At 50.4% G+C, this 13,469-nt stretch overlaps 1 protein-coding gene across 4 annotated transcripts in view; it reads left to right on the forward strand.

Annotated features, from left to right (window-relative positions):
* SYN1 (synapsin I) overlaps positions 1–13,469 on the forward strand; it is a 177,161-nt gene that overhangs the window by 37,279 nt on the left and 126,413 nt on the right. For all 4 annotated transcript variants that reach the window (XM_063936125.1, XM_063936126.1, XM_063936128.1 and 1 more), the window contains exon 3: positions 4,925–5,016. In XM_063936125.1, coding sequence (XP_063792195.1) covers positions 4,925–5,016 — 92 coding nt within the window. The remainder of the gene's footprint in view (positions 1–4,924; positions 5,017–13,469) is intronic.

The raw sequence follows: 13,469 nt of genomic DNA on the forward strand, positions 1-13,469 counted from the left end.
AAGAAAAATTTTTACCTCAGGTTTCCTCACAGCCTAAGAAAGCACTGTATTATCAGGTACAGTCCTTTCGGCTTCAGAAAAGCAAGCGGGTCAAAGGCGCTTCCTTTCTGCACAGAGACGAGGGAAGAGGGAAAAAGCTGCACCAGTCAGCCAGTTCCCAGAATCAAAATTCTTCCCCCGCTTCCTCTGAGTCCACCGCATGACGCGGGGGCTCCACAGGCGTAGCCAGGTACGGTGGGGGGCCGCCTCAAAAATTTCAGCGATCAGTGGGATCGCTCACAGGTGGATCCCTGGATCCTTCAAGTAGTATCTCAGGGGTACAAGCTGGAATCCGAGGCGTCTCCCCCCCGCCGTTTCCTCAAATCTGCCTTGCCGACAACTCCCTCAGGCAGGGAGGCTGTGCTGGAGGCAATTCACAAGCTGTATTCCCAGCAGGTGATAGTCAAGGTGCCCCTACTTCAACAAGGACGGGGTTACTATTCCACACTGTTTGTGGTACCGAAACCGGACGGTTCGGTGAGACCCATTTTAAATTTGAAATCCTTGAACACATACATAATAAAATTCAAGTTCAAGATGGAATCGCTCAGGGCGGTTATTGCAAGCCTGGAGGAGGGGGATTACATGGTATCCCTGGACATCAAGGATGCTTACCTACATGTCCCCATTTACCATCCTCACCAGGAGTACCTCAGATTTGGGGTACAGGATTGCCATTACCAATTCCAAACACTGCCGTTTGGACTGTCCACGGCACTGAGGGTCTTTACCAAGGTAATGGCAGAAATGATGATACTCCTTCGAAAAAAGGGAGTTTTAATTATCCCGTACTTGGACGATCTCCTTATAAAGGCAAGGTCCAAGGAGCAGTTGTTGGTCGGAGTAGCACTATCTCGGGAAGTGCTACAACAGCACGGATGGATTCTATACATTCCAAAGTCACAGCTGGTTCCTACCACACGCCTACTGTTCCTGGGGATGGTTCTGGACACAGAACAGAAAAAAGTGTTTCTCCCGCAGGAGAAAGCCAAGGAGCTGTCATCTCTAGTCAGAGACCTCCTGAAACCAAAACAGGTATCGGTGCATCACTGCACACGAGTCCTGGGAAAAATGGTAGCTTCTTACGAAGCAAAATTCCATTCGGCAGGTTCCATGCAAGAACCTTTCAGTGGGACCACTTGGACAAGTGGTCGGGATCGCATCTTCAGATGCATCGGCTGATAACCCTGTCTCCAAGGGTATCTCTACTGTGGTGGCTGCAGAGTGCTCATCTTCAAGAGGGCCGCAGATTCGGCATACAGGACTGGGTCCTGGTAACCACGGATGCCAGCCTTCGAGGCTGGGGGGCAGTCACACAGGGAAGAAATTTCCAAGGACTTTGGTCAAGTCAGGAGTCGTCCCTACGCATAAATATTCTGGAACTGAGGGCCATTTACAATGCCCTAAGTCTGGCAAGGCCTCTGCTTCAAAACCAGCCGGTACTGATCCAATCAGACAACATCACGGCAGTCGCCCATGTAAACCGACAGGGCGGCACAAGAAGCAGGATGGCGATGGCAGAAGCCACAAGGATTCTCCGATGGGCGGAAAATCACGTACTAGCACTGTCAGCAGTGTTCATTCCGGGAGTGAACAACTGGGAAGCAGACTTCCTCAGCAGACACGACCTACACCCGGGAGAGTGGGGACTTCATCCAGAAGTCTTCCAACTGTTGGTAAACCGTTGGGAAAGGCCACAGGTGGGCATGATGGCGTCCCGCCTAAACAAAAAACTAGATATTGCGCCAGGTCAAGGGACCCTCAGGCAATAGCTGTGGACGCTCTAGTGACACCGTGGGTGTACCAGTCGGTTTATGTATTCCCTCCTCTGCCTCTCATACCAAAGGTACTGAGAATAATAAGAAAGCGAGGAGTAGGAACGATACTCGTGGTTCCGGATGGGCCAAGAAGAGCTTGGTACCCAGAACTTCAAGAAATGATATCAGAGGACCCATGGCCTCTACCGCTCAGACAGGATCTGCTACAGCAGGGGCCCTGTCTGTTCCAAGACTTACCACGGCTGCGTTTGACGGCATGGCGGTTGAATTCCGGATCCTAAAGGAAAAAGGCATTCCGGAGGAAGTCATTCCTACGCTGATAAAAGCCAGGAAAGAAGTAACAGCAAACCATTATCACCGTATTTGGCGAAAATATGTTGCGTGGTGTGAGGCCAGGAAGGCCCCAACAGAGGAATTTCAGCTGGGTCGTTTTCTGCACTTCCTACAGTCAGGAGTGACTATGGGCCTAAACTTGGGTTCCATTAAGGTCCAGATTTCGGCTCTGTCGATTTTCTTCCAGAAAGAACTGGCTTCACTGCCTGGAGTTCAGACATTTGTAAAGGGAGTGCTACATATTCAGCCCCCTTTTGTGCCTCCTGTGGCACCTTGGGATCTCAACGTGGTGTTGAGTTTCCTAAAATCACATTGGTTTGAGCCACTTAAAACTGTGGATTTGAAATATCTCACGTGGAAAGTGGTCATGTTATTGGCCTTGGCTTCGGCCAGGCGTGTGTCAGAATTGGCGGCTTTGTCATGTAAAAGCCCTTATCTGATTTTCCATATGGATAGGGCAGAATTGAGGACTCGTCCCCAGTTTCTCCCTAAGGTGGTATCAGCTTTTCACTTAAACCAACCTATTGTAGTGCCTGCGGCTACTAGGGACTTGGAAGATTCCACGTTACTGGACGTAGTCAGGGCCTTAAAAATTTATATTTCCAGGACGGCTGGAGTCAGGAAAACTGACTCGCTTTTTATCCTGTAGGCACCCAACAAAATTGGTGCTCCTGCTTCTAAGCAGACTATTGCTCGCTGAATTTGTAGCAGAATTCAGCTGGAGCATTCTGCGGCTGCATTGCCGCATCCTAAATCAGTAAAAGCCCATTCCACGAGGAAAGTGGGCTCATCTTGGGCGGCTGCCCGAGGGGTCTCGGCTTTATAACTTTGCCGAGCTGCAACTTGGTCAGGGGCAAACACGTTTGCAAAATTCTACAAATTTGATACCCTGGCTGAGGAGGACCTGGAGTTCTCTCATTCGGTGCTGCAGAGTCATCCGCACTCTCCCGCCCGTTTGGGAGCTTTGGTATAATATCCATGGTCCTTACGGAGTTCCCAGCATCCACTAGGACGTCAGAGAAAATAATATTTTACTCACCGGTAAATCTATTTCTCGTAGTCCGTAGTGGATGCTGGGCGCCCGTCCCAAGTGCGGATTGTCTGCAATACTTGTATGTAGTTATTGCCTAACTAAGGGTTATTGTTGAGCCATCTGTTGAGAGGCTCAGTTGTATTTCATACTGTTAACTGGGTATAGTATCACAAGTTATACGGTGTGATTGGTGTGGCTGGTATGAGTCTTACCCGGGATTCAAAATCCTTCCTTATTGTGTCAGCTCTTCCGGGCACAGTATCCTAACTGAGGCTTGGAGGAGGGTCATAGGGGGAGGAGCCAGTGCACACCAGGTAGTCTAAAAGCTTTCTTTTAGTTGTGCCCAGTCTCCTGCGGAGCCGCTATTCCCCATGGTCCTTACGGAGTTCCCAGCATCCACTACGGACTACGAGAAATAGATTTACCGGTGAGTAAAATCTTATTTTAACAAAGGTAAGTTCTTACCATAAAACTCGTTTTTTGTATTGTGGGAATAAACTGGAGAGAACCCACACAAGCACGGCAGCACATACAAACTCCACAAAGATGGTTCCGTGGTTAGAATCAGGGCCCATGGCCACACTGTGGTGCTTAGTGCATATTCATTATCCCTTTCTTTCCCTTTTCTGGGGGGCATATAGAAAAAACTTCACAAAGGAAGATAGACCGGGCCTGATTCAGCTCCGGTCGCTATATGGGTAAAGTCGCAATGCATTGATGTTTGGGACATTGCATATGTGCAGTATGGATCCTGCGTTGTCGCTTACATAGCGGCTGCAGGCATCAGGTGATTGACAGTCTGCAGCTGTTTAGGGGCGGGGAGGGGGGTGGCGATGGTTTCCGTTGCATAAACGGTCGTCTTTGTTACGTGGGAGTGCCCAGGCCAGGGTTTCCGTCTTCCGACAGTCATTTCCTGGCCTGAGCGACAGGAGCTGCGGCAGCCGGTCTGCACAATCTCACGGGATACACATCCGCCCTATGGGGGTCATTCCGAGTTGTTCGCTCTTGCCGATTTTCGCAACGGAGCGATTAAGGCAAAAATGCGCATGGTACGCAGTGCGCATGTGGTTAGTATTTTAACACAAAACTTAGTAGATTTACTCACGCCCGAACGAAGATTTGTCATCGTTGAAGTGATCGTAGTGTGATTGACAGGAAGTGGGTGTTTCTGGGCGGAAACTGGCCGTTTTCTGGGAGTGTGCGGAAAAACGCAGGCGTGCCAGGGAAAAACGCGGGAGTGTCTGGAGAAACGGGGGAGTGGCTGGGGGCGTGTTTGTGACGTCAAACCAGGAACGAAACTGACTGAACTGATCGCAGTGTAGGAGTAAGTCTGGAGCTACTCAGAAACTGCTAAGAAGTTTCTATTCGCAATTCTGCTAATCTTTCATTCGCAATTCTGCTAAGCTAAGATACACTCCCAGAGGGCGGCGGCCTAGTGTGTGCAATGCTGCTAAAAGCAGCTAGCGAGCGAACAACTCGGAATCACCCCCATATTGTGTCGCAGGATCATACATGCATGCAGGAGGCATCTACTTATACCAGACGCCTCCTGCTGCATTACCATATGTGAGCAGCCAAGGTGGCTGCAGCTGTGCTTTATACAACCGCACCTGAATCAGGCCCATTGTCTGTAGTGGCAACCAATCAGATCCAGGCATTTTGCTAGTTTAGAAGATGAAAGCAAATCTCTGATCTATGTACATGTCTGATCTATGTCTTCTCCTCCTGTGGTGGTTTGCAGGCCGAGTTCTGTGACCTGAACCTGGTGGCACATAGTAACGGGACCTTCTCTGTGGATCTGGAGGTCATGAGAAACGGTGTAAAAGTCGTGAGGTGAGTGATAGCCATTACTGATGTACGTCATTTGTTTAATGCTGTTTACAGATGGAGCCATGCTCATCTATCCCTTTGATAGGATTTAACTGAGCCAGCGCTGTCGGACTTGATCCCCTGCTGTAATGACTTAGGGGGTCATTCCGACCCGATCGCTCGCTGCAGTTTGTCGCAGCACAGCGATCGGGTCAGAACTGCGGCACATGGCAGTCGTCGGTGCTCGGCGATCACCTCTGAGACAGAGGCGGTTGCTGGGCGGGAGGGGGCTGAACGGCCGTTTAGTAGGCGCGGTCCGGCCAACGCAGGCGTGGCCTGGACCGTTGGGGGGGCGTCTCACGCAGCCGTTGCGGCCAGCGGCAGCGACACACAACTCCCGGGGGGGGGGGGGGGTGGGTGGCACTGACATGCGGGGCGGACTAGCCCTGTGCTGGGCGTCCCCTCGCATGTCTGGAAACGTGATCGTAGCTGTGCTAAATTTAGCACAGCTACGATCAACTCGGAATGACCCCCTTAATCCCCTGCTGTAATGACTTAATCCCCCGCTGTATTGGATTGCAGCTGAGAACAATAGTTGAAAGGCTCATGCTAATAAACCTTGGTGCACCTAGCTAGGCTCCATCTGTATAATAGCGCCACCCTAAGACGCAGCGCAGTCCCTGCCGCATGGGCAATTAAAGAGCGATACACATGCACACACAGACGTCACAGGCAGCCAATGAACCTACCACTATGTTCCCGGGTAATAATGATCTTAACGACTACCCAGACATTGCTGACACCGCTGCAGTATTTAGACGTTATTAAAAGCTTGCTTTAATTAGCGCGTTACATATCTCATATATACACGAGGGATTAACCACTTCCATATCTTGTGCTTAACATCAGATGCCATCGCTACCCTTATCTCACCAGCAGGTGTCTCTGAGGTCACATCATTACCCGACATACGCTGAGACGCTAGGCCCCAGCACTGCAGACCTAGCATCCATGGAAACAGCAGAGACCATATTTAAGTGGTTGATGATAAAAGAATCACCGATTAGACTATAAGTAGGACAGTTCCAGCGTTCCAGCCTGTTCTGTGTGCCGCCGATCAGCGTATCACAGGCCGACCACCTTCTTTAGGTGAGCGGATTCCTTGTAGCTACAAACTGGGTCACCGGAAAGCAAAGAGGAATTTCTTAAGCTGTGTATGAATAGAACCGGAGAACCTGATCTTATTAACGTTCCGACTACTGCTCATACAGGTTTTGATGTAGGAGAGTATAGCGCTAACCGTAGCCAAGCTTGTCACCGGAGTGGTCGCAGGAGAGGAGGTGACGGCGTTGGAGCAGTGTCCTGTCCGATGGTGCGATTGCTTCAGAGATTGCACAAAACACAGTTTCTCCCCGACACTCGGTTGCTAGACGACTAACAAGACCCAATGTATTATTATCTGCATTTATACCAATGAAAGATCTCAGCTGCATAATCTTCAGATGGCGGCAGCTGCAGGGAGCAATATTGGGATGGCGTCGCCTTTCGGATATTGGTAAATCAGGCAGCATCGCATCCTCCATAGAAAACTATGGGGGATGTGGCTGCCGGAGGCAGTGGAGGGATCCCTCCTGCTTACATTCATGTATTACCTAATATTTGGGGCTAACCCCCCGAAAACAGGTTTAGACACAGAATCCATGTGCCAATAATACAATTTTCCTTCATACTGCCACAATAGTTTCTGAATGAGGATTGCATTTATGTACCTATCGTTATCGTTATTATTAACATTTATTTCTAAAGCACTTTACAGTTTGGACGATTTAAAATTTGGTTTTTCTTATATACAGAAAATAAACCTTAGGATATCTAACTACATAAAATCAATAATACAAGTTCATTATTGAGGCCTCTTAGGGGGTAATTCAGACTTGATCGTAGATGTGCTAAAGTTAGCACATCAACGATCACTTTCACGTCCCGCATATCTGCCCCCCCCCCCCCCCCCCCCCGGCGGCGGTGCTTTTGTACCTGAAGAGCAGCCCCCTATCAGCACAGCTCCTGCGCGCTGGCGGGGAGCTACCCAACGCTTTCTGGGGTCGCTGCGGCTGCGTGTGATGTCAGGCAGCCGCGGTGGCCCACCCATGGTCCGGGCACGCCTGTGTTGCCCAGACTGCGCCCCCAAAACTGCGGCCCAACGCCGCCGGCCCGCCCCCTTCCGCTCAGCGTACGCCTCTGCCTGTCAATCAGGCAGAGGCTATCGCTGGGCTGAGATGCCAATAACATATCTGCCATCACCCTCTGTACGAAAGAAAACGCACAGCAGCGATCACGTCTGAATTAGCCCCTTAGAGTGGACAGGTTTGGTACTGGAGGTGGACATCTCTCTGAACCATAGCTCCTGAGACATCTATTCACTAGGGACCCCTGAAAGCACTGAGGCACTGAGAACGCAGACTGTCAGTTCACTAGGAACCTCTGCAATCACTGAGGCACTGAGACTGTCAGTTCACTAGGAACCTCTGCAATCACTGAGGCACTGAGAACGCAGACTGTCAGTTCACTAGGAACCTCTGCAATCACTGAGGCACTGCTGAGAATGCAGACTGCCAGTTCACTAGCAACCTCTGCAATCACTGAGACACTGAGAACGCAGACTGTCAGTTCACTAGGAACCTCTGCAATCACTGAGGCACTGAGAACGCAGACTGTCAGTTCACTAGGAACCTCGGCAATCACTGAGGCACTGAGAATGCAGACTGTCAGTTCACTAGGAACCTCTGCAATCACTGAGGCACTGAGAACGCAGGCTGCCAGTTCACTAGGAACGTCTGCAATTTCTGAGGCACGGAGAACGCAGACTGTCAGTTCACTAGGAACCTCTGCAATCACTGAGGCACTAAGGACGCAGACTGTCAGTTCACTGGGAACCTCTTCAATCACTGAGGCACTGAGAATGCAGACTGTCAGTTCACTAGGAACCTCTGCAATCACTGAGGCACTGAGAACGCAGACTGTCAGTTCACTAGGAACCTCTGCAATCACTGAGGCACTGAGAACGCAGACTGTCAGTTCACTAGGAACCTCTGCAATCACTGAGGCACTGAGAATGCAGACTGTCAGTTCATTAGCAACCTCTGCAATCACTGAGGCACTGAGAACGCAGACTGTCAGTTCACTAGGAACCTCTGCAATCACTGAGAACGTAGACTATCAATTCACTAGGAACCTCTGCAATCACTGAGGCACTGAGAACGCAGACTGTCAGTTCACTAGGAACCTCTGCAATCACTGAGGCACTGAACGCAGACTGTCAGTTCACTAGGAACCTCTGCAATCACTGAGGCACTGAGACTGTCAGTTCACAAGGAACCTCTGCAATCACTGAGGCACTGAGAACGCAGACTGTCAGTTCACTAGGAACCTCTGCAATCACTGAGGCACTGAGAACGCAGGCTGCCAGTTCACTAGGAACGTCTGCAATTTCTGAGGCACTGAGAACGCAGACTGTCAGTTCACTAGGAACTTCTGCAATCACTGAGGCACTGAGAACGCAGGCTGCCAGTTCACTAGGAACGTCTGCAATTTCTGAGGCACTGAGAACGCAGACTGTCAGTTCACTAGGAACCTCTGCAATCACTGAGGCACTAAGGACGCAGACTGTCAGTTCACTGGGAACCTCTGCAATCACTGAGGCACTGAGAATGCAGACTGTCAGTTCACTAGGAACCTCTGCAATCACTGAGGCACTGAGAACGCAGACTGTCAGTTCACTAGGAACCTCTGCAATCACTGAGGCACTGAGGACGCAGACTGTCAGTTCACTAGCAACCTCTGCAATCACTGAGGCACTGAGAACGCAGACAGTCAGTTTAGTAGGAACCTCTGCAATCACTGAGGCACTGAGACTGTCAGTTCACTAGGATTCTCTGCAATCACTGAGGCACTGAGAACGCAGACTGTCAGTTCACTAGGAACCTCTGCAATCACTGAGGCACTGAGAACGCAGACTGTCAGTTCACTAGGAACCTCTGCAATCACTGAGGCACTGAGAACGCAGACTGTCAGTTCACTAGGAACCTCTGCAATCACTGAGGCACTGAGAACGCAGACTGTCAGTTCACTAGGAACCACTGCAATCACTGAGGCACTGAGACTGTCAGTTCACAAGGAACCTCTGCAGTCACTGAGGCACTGAGAACGCAGACTGTCAGTTCACTAGGAACCTCTGCAATCACTGAGGCACTGAGAACGCAGGCTGTCAGTTCAATAGGAACCTCTGCAATTTCTGAGGCACTGAGAACGCAGGCTGTCAGTTCACTAGGAACCTCTGCAATCACTGAGGCACTGAGAACGCAGGCTGTCAGTTCACTAGGAACCTCTGCAATCACTGAGGCACTGAGACTGTCAGTTCACTAGGAACCTCTGCAATCACTGAGGCACTGAGAACGCAGACTGTCAGTTCACTAGGAACCTCTGCAATCACTGAGGCACTGAGAACGCAGACTGTCAGTTCACTAGGAACCTCTGCAATCACTGAGGCATTAAGAACACAAACTGTCAGTTCACTAGGAACCTCTGCAATCACTGAGGCACTGAGGACGCAGACTGTCAGTTCACTGGGAACCTCTGCAATCACTGAGGCACTGAGAACGCAGACTGTCAGTTCACTGGGAACCTCTGCAATCACTGAGGCACTGAGGATGCAGACTGTCAGTTCACTAGCAACCTCTGCAATCACTGAGGCACTGAGAACGCAGACTGTCAGTTCACTAGGAACCTCTGCAATCACTGAGGCACTGAGACTGTCAGTTCACTAGGAACCTCTGCAATCACTGAGGCACTAAGACTGTCAGTTCACTAGGAACCTCTGCAATCACTGAGGCACTGAGACTGTCAGTTCACTAGGAACCTCTGCAATCACTGAGGCACTAAGACTGTCAGTTCACTAGGAACCTCTGCAATCACTGAGGCACTGAGACTGTCAGTTCACTAGGAACCTCTGCAATCACTGAGGCACTGAGAACGCAGACTGTCCGTTCACTAGGAACCTCTGCAATCACTGAGGCACTGCTGAGAATGCAGACTGCCAGTTCACTAGCAACCTCTGCAATCACTGAGACACTGAGAACGCAGACTGTCAGTTCACTAGGAACCTCTGCAATCACTGAGAACGCAGACTATCAATTCACTAGGAACCTCTGCAATCACTGAGGCACTGAGAACGCAGACTGTCAGTTCACTAGGAACCTCTGCAATCACTGAGGCACTGAGAATGCAGACTGTCAGTTCACTAGGAACCTCTGCAATCACTGAGGCACTGAGAACGCAGGCTGCCAGTTCACTAGGAACGTCTGCAATTTCTGAGGCACGGAGAACGCAGACTGTCAGTTCACTAGGAACCTCTGCAATCACTGAGGCACTAAGGACGCAGACTGTCAGTTCACTGGGAACCTCTGCAATCACTGAGGCACTGAGAATGCAGACTGTCAGTTCACTAGGAACCTCTGCAATCACTGAGGCACTGAGAACGCAGACTGTCAGTTCACTAGGAACCTCTGCAATCCCTGAGAACGCAGACTATCAATTCACTAGGAACCTCTGCAATCACTGAGGCACTGAGAACGCAGACTGTCAGTTCACTAGGAACCTCTGCAATCACTGAGGCACTGAGAATGCAGACTGTCAGTTCACTAGGAACCTCTGCAATCACTGAGGCACTGAGAACGCAGGCTGCCAGTTCACTAGGAACGTCTGCAATTTCTGAGGCACGGAGAACGCAGACTGTCAGTTCACTAGGAACCTCTGCAATCACTGAGGCACTAAGGACGCAGACTGTCAGTTCACTGGGAACCTCTGCAATCACTGAGGCACTGAGAATGCAGACTGTCAGTTCACTAGGAACCTCTGCAATCACTGAGGCACTGAGAACGCAGACTGTCAGTTCACTAGGAACCTCTGCAATCACTGAGGCACTGAGAACGCAGACTGTCAGTTCACTAGGAACCTCTGCAATCACTGAGGCACTGAGAATGCAGACTGTCAGTTCATTAGCAACCTCTGCAATCACTGAGGCACTGAGAACGCAGACTGTCAGTTCACTAGGAACCTCTGCAATCACTGAGAACGTAGACTATCAATTCACTAGGAACCTCTGCAATCACTGAGGCACTGAGAACGCAGACTGTCAGTTCACTAGGAACCTCTGCAATCACTGAGGCACTGAGAACGCAGACTGTCAGTTCACTAGGAACCTCTGCAATCACTGAGGCACTGAGACTGTCAGTTCACAAGGAACCTCTGCAATCACTGAGGCACTGAGAACGCAGACTGTCAGTTCACTAGGAACCTCTGCAATCACTGAGGCACTGAGAACGCAGGCTGCCAGTTCACTAGGAACGTCTGCAATTTCTGAGGCACTGAGAACGCAGACTGTCAGTTCACTAGGAACTTCTGCAATCACTGAGGCACTGAGAACGCAGGCTGCCAGTTCACTAGGAACGTCTGCAATTTCTGAGGCACTGAGAACGCAGACTGTCAGTTCACTAGGAACCTCTGCAATCACTGAGGCACTAAGGACGCAGACTGTCAGTTCACTGGGAACCTCTGCAATCACTGAGGCACTGAGAATGCAGACTGTCAGTTCACTAGGAACCTCTGCAATCACTGAGGCACTGAGAACGCAGACTGTCAGTTCACTAGGAACCTCTGCAATCACTGAGGCACTGAGAACGCAGACTGTCAGTTCACTAGGAACCTCTGCAATCACTGAGGCACTGAGAACGCAGACTGTCAGTTCACTAGGAACCTCTGCAATCACTGAGGCACTGAGAACGCAGACTGTCAGTTCACTAGGAACCACTGCAATCACTGAGGCACTGAGACTGTCAGTTCACAAGGAACCTCTGCAATCACTGAGGCACTGAGAACGCAGACTGTCAGTTCACTAGGAACCTCTGCAATCACTGAGGCACTGAGAACGCAGGCTGTCAGTTCAATAGGAACCTCTGCAATTTCTGAGGCACTGAGAACGCAGGCTGTCAGTTCACTAGGAACCTCTGCAATCACTGAGGCACTGAGAACGCAGGCTGTCAGTTCACTAGGAACCTCTGCAATCACTGAGGCACTGAGACTGTCAGTTCACTAGGAACCTCTGCAATCACTGAGGCACTGAGAACGCAGACTGTCAGTTCACTAGGAACTTCTGCAATCACTGAGGCACTGAGAACGCAGGCTGCCAGTTCACTAGGAACGTCTGCAATTTCTGAGGCACTGAGAACGCAGACTGTCAGTTCACTAGGAACCTCTGCAATCACTGAGGCACTAAGGACGCAGACTGTCAGTTCACTGGGAACCTCTGCAATCACTGAGGCACTGAGAATGCAGACTGTCAGTTCACTAGGAACCTCTGCAATCACTGAGGCACTGAGAACGCAGACTGTCAGTTCACTAGGAACCTCTGCAATCACTGAGGCACTGAGAACGCAGACTGTCAGTTCACTAGGAACCTCTGCAATCACTGAGGCACTGAGAACGCAGACTGTCAGTTCACTAGGAACCTCTGCAATCACTGAGGCACTGAGAACGCAGACTGTCAGTTCACTAGGAACCACTGCAATCACTGAGGCACTGAGACTGTCAGTTCACAAGGAACCTCTGCAATCACTGAGGCACTGAGAACGCAGACTGTCAGTTCACTAGGAACCTCTGCAATCACTGAGGCACTGAGAACGCAGGCTGTCAGTTCAATAGGAACCTCTGCAATTTCTGAGGCACTGAGAACGCAGGCTGTCAGTTCACTAGGAACCTCTGCAATCACTGAGGCACTGAGAACGCAGGCTGTCAGTTCACTAGGAACCTCTGCAATCACTGAGGCACTGAGACTGTCAGTTCACTAGGAACCTCTGCAATCACTGAGGCACTGAGAACGCAGACTGTCAGTTCACTAGGAACCTCTGCAATCACTGAGGCACTGAGAACGCAGACTGTCAGTTCACTAGGAACCTCTGCAATCACTGAGGCATTAAGAACACAAACTGTCAGTTCACTAGGAACCTCTGCAATCACTGAGGCACTGAGGACGCAGACTGTCAGTTCACTGGGAACCTCTGCAATCACTGAGGCACTGAGAACGCAGACTGTCAGTTCACTAGGAACCTCTGCAATCACTGAGGCACTGAGGATGCAGACTGTCAGTTCACTAGCAACCTCTGCAATCACTGAGGCACTGAGAACGCAGACTGTCAGTTCACTAGGAACCTCTGCAATCACTGAGGCACTGAGACTGTCAGTTCACTAGGAACCTCTGCAATCACTGAGGCACTAAGACTGTCAGTTCACTAGGAACCTCTGCAATCACTGAGGCACTGAGAACGCAGACTGTCAGTTCACTAGGAACCTCTGCAATCACTGAGGCACTGAGAACGCAGACTGCCAGTTCACTAGGAACCTCTGCAATCACTGAGGCACTGAGA

This window comes from Pseudophryne corroboree, chromosome 8, assembly GCF_028390025.1.
Source record: "Pseudophryne corroboree isolate aPseCor3 chromosome 8, aPseCor3.hap2, whole genome shotgun sequence".
NCBI lineage: Eukaryota > Metazoa > Chordata > Amphibia > Anura > Myobatrachidae > Pseudophryne > Pseudophryne corroboree.